We start from the raw sequence: 3,478 nt of genomic DNA, 5'->3' as shown, positions 1-3,478 counted from the left end.
GACTGTGTGGGTGTCTACACCACAGCCCCCCAGTTTCTTAATGAGAACGGGGTGAGAGACAGTGTCGAAAGCCTTCCGGAAGTCCAGGAAGACTATGTCCACTGCTACCCCTGCATCTAATGATCTGGTGATATGATCGTAAAAGGCCACCAGGTTGGTCTGATGGGACCTGCCACTGATGAACCCGTGTTGGTTGCCCCTAAGCATGCAGTCCCCTGCTGGCCTCACATGGATGTGTGCCAGAATAATTTTCTTGAACAGCTTGCCTAGGATCGAGGTAAGACTAACTGGCCTATAGTTTCCCGGGTCCTCCTTCCTCCCTTTTTTGAAGATGGTCATTTGGTACCTGTTTATATAAACAGGTACTAAATGATTGAACTGAAACTGGAGTTACTGCGCAGTTAGTAGCGCTAAGGAACAGCTTTTTGTGATGCTGACTGCACAGTAGCCCAAGACTACTGCGCAGTAGCGTCACATCACGCTTTTTGCCATGTGATGTTGCTGCGCAGTCAGCATCTCATGTAGACATGGTCACTGAAACTATAATACTGTAGGCTATGTAGGAGCTTTTAACTGAGAAAATTACTTACAAATGACAGTAATATAGTGATTTGGAAAATTGGAAATTATTCTATAATTTGAAATCAAGTTAACCACTCATCTTTCTTTAAATGGGAAAATACAAAGTAGTCTCATTTCTTAGCCACAATAATGTTGGAGGCTGTCAGGAGAGTGCTGGAGGCAGGTGTTTGAGAGCTGATAAACATGTACATGCTTTCATATCAGGCTACCTAGACTTGCATAAAAATACAGATGGGCTTTAATGTTGAAAGCTGCCTAGATCAGTGATTTTCAGCCTTTTTCATTTGTGGACCCCTAAAAAATTTTGAATGGCAGGCCAGACTCCTTTGAATTGTAAGTGTGGAGATTCACATACTTTTGATTGGTGATAGGGTCCACAGACCACAGGTTGAAAACCACTGCCCTAGATGGATTTAGACATCAGTTGACAACTGAACATTCAGATACCTTAGGTGGTTTTTAAAAAAGCTCAACTTAAGTACACCAATGAGAGACACTTCTGTAACATTGGTAGAGAGAAGGGGGGACCAAGGAATTCTGAAATGGTCAGTTAAGATATGTGGCATATTAATGTATCCACTGGTCTGGTTGCTTTTCAGAGTTTCATTTTTATGTATCTGACTTTATTTTAAATTTTCAAGGTATTTTTCCGTATTTGTATATAAGCAACACTAAGTCTAATTGTGAATGCTCCTGCTGCCATTAAAAGATCTTAGTAGGTGGATTTTTTTTCCAAATGTGGGTTTTTATAAATATTGTTGAACGTAAAATATCAAACATAACTGTTGTAAACAAAGATTGACATTGGGGAAAAAGATAGCAAAAAGTCCTTTACCTTCGTTTTAACTTTAAGCTCTGGGGAATTTTAGCTAAATGCTTCCAACTTCATTTTTCTTTTGATTAATTAGCTGGGACAGGACATCTGTAGGTTGGTTTAAATGTCTACCATTGTCTTTTGTGGAGTAAAAATATATTTCTTAACACCCCATTACCCCCACCCTGGGTAATTCTTAAACCAAGACACCCAAATTGCAGTGAGACATTCTCATGTTCTGTGCTCAAGCCATATGTGACCTGATACTACTGGACTACATGTTAACTAATCTGTGATGATATCTTTGTTTGGTTTCATTTGTGTTCAGTTGGAGTTGAAATGTTTCAGAATGTTGATAATATATCACTGGGACCCTGCCATATTCTTTATGGACCTGGTCTGTTAACTTCAATGAGCTTTTAAGAGTCATTTGCTATAAATAGGGCTTTTCTCTTTCTCAGGTGTCCCGTCATGAGCGTCGAATATCGCAGATTCAGCAGCTCAACCAGATGCCTCTGTATCCCACAGAGAAGATTATTTGGGATGAAAATATTGTCCCAACTGAGTACTATTCTGGAGAAGGTATGTTTGCTGAAAGATATTTAGCTCTTTCTTAAAGCTGTATAGTTCAGTGAACTTATGTCATTTTATTGGTCATTAAATATAGCTTGGTACCTTTAAAGTACTGATCTAATGGGTTCTGTTTGGGCATTTATTTTCATTTATATTTCAGTATTTGCTTTTTGCCTATTTTAGTATCATTTAACTTTTCTAGAAGAAAAGGTTTTATTTTTATTGACTGTAAATTTCAGATGAAATTGGCATGTTCATTGGGAAGAAGCAAGAAAACAATTTTTTTAAAAGAGAGTTTTGTTTTGACCATAGCTTTCTGACTTGCCATGCTACTATTTCAGTATCCCTAAACTCTAGTGTGTATCCTCAGAACTAACAATAATTATAAAATTGCATACGCTCAGAAAAGATTATCAAAAACATTTGAAAAATGTGTTAAATAGTTCAGTTTCCATGTGCTATTAATGGAGATATTAAATATTTAAACTTATTTCCATAACTTTCAGTCATTGATTCTTAGCCAGTATACCATGGTACCCTCAGGTGCCACTTAATAGTAGGCATGCAAACACCTACATGTGATTCACGAGATAAATCCAGATTTCCAGTAGGAATCCATAATGTCAAAAATATCCTGGACTGTTGTAGTCTTTCTGATTTCGCGACAAAAGAATTTCTGTTACTTTTTCTGTAATCGAGAAATGAATTGAAGTTAAGAGTTAGCAATATCTGAGGTGTACCTTAAGACAAAAGAAGGTTGAGAACCGCTGCTGTAAGTATAATATGACTGTCTTAATTTATTATAGAATATCTCTATTAGGTGCTTCCATATTGGGCATTTATCTCTATCATAACAAAAAACTAAGTGAAAGCATGCATGTGAGAGTCTTCCTGCACTGAGTTCATGTGGCTGGACCTAGCACGCCCTATGACAGCCCGGAGTCATCACTGTAGTCTCGGGCGTGGAGCATGTCTGATATTTGGGGAGTCTTAGTTGCCTCTGCTGAATCTACATGAAATTTGGGTACTTTTTTCCAAATTTGGCATATTTTTATGAGGAATGCAACAGCATATCCCTGACGGAATGGCACCTCTTACCAAATTTCATGGTTTCATAGTTAGTAGGGTTGGAAGGGACCTGAGCAGATCATCAAGTCCGACCCCCTGCCATGGCAGGAAAGAGTACTGGGGTCAAATGACCCCAGCAAGGTGATTGTCTAGCCTTATCTTAAAGACCCCCAGGGTAGGAGCCAGCACCACTTCGCTTGGAAGTTGGTTCCAGATCCTAGCTGCCCTGACAGTGACGTAGCGCCTCCTGATGTCTACTCTGAATTTACCCTCTGCCAGCTTGTGACCGTTATTTCTAGTCACTCCTGGGAGTGCTCGGGGGAACAGGGACTTGCCCTGTGCCTGCTGGTCCCCTCTGACTAGTTTGTAACAGGCCACTAGATCCCCCCTCAGCCTTCTCTTGTGGAAGCTGACCAGGTTCAGGTCCTGTAGCCTCACCTC

At 39.9% G+C, this 3,478-nt stretch overlaps 1 protein-coding gene across 1 annotated transcript in view; it reads left to right on the top strand.

Moving 5' to 3' along the window:
* AQR (aquarius intron-binding spliceosomal factor) overlaps positions 1-3,478 on the top strand; it is a 110,168-nt gene that overhangs the window by 35,372 nt on the left and 71,318 nt on the right. The window contains exon 15 of the mRNA XM_019518940.1: positions 1,858-1,978. Within this exon, the coding sequence (XP_019374485.1) occupies positions 1,858-1,978 (121 nt within the window). The remainder of the gene's footprint in view (positions 1-1,857; positions 1,979-3,478) is intronic.

This window comes from Gavialis gangeticus, unplaced genomic scaffold, assembly GCF_001723915.1.
Source record: "Gavialis gangeticus isolate Ggan-Ray unplaced genomic scaffold, GavGan_comp1, whole genome shotgun sequence".
NCBI classification, from domain to species: domain Eukaryota; kingdom Metazoa; phylum Chordata; order Crocodylia; family Gavialidae; genus Gavialis; species Gavialis gangeticus.
Note: the sequence above shows the minus strand (reverse complement) of the source record. Positions and strands in the feature narration are given on the sequence as shown.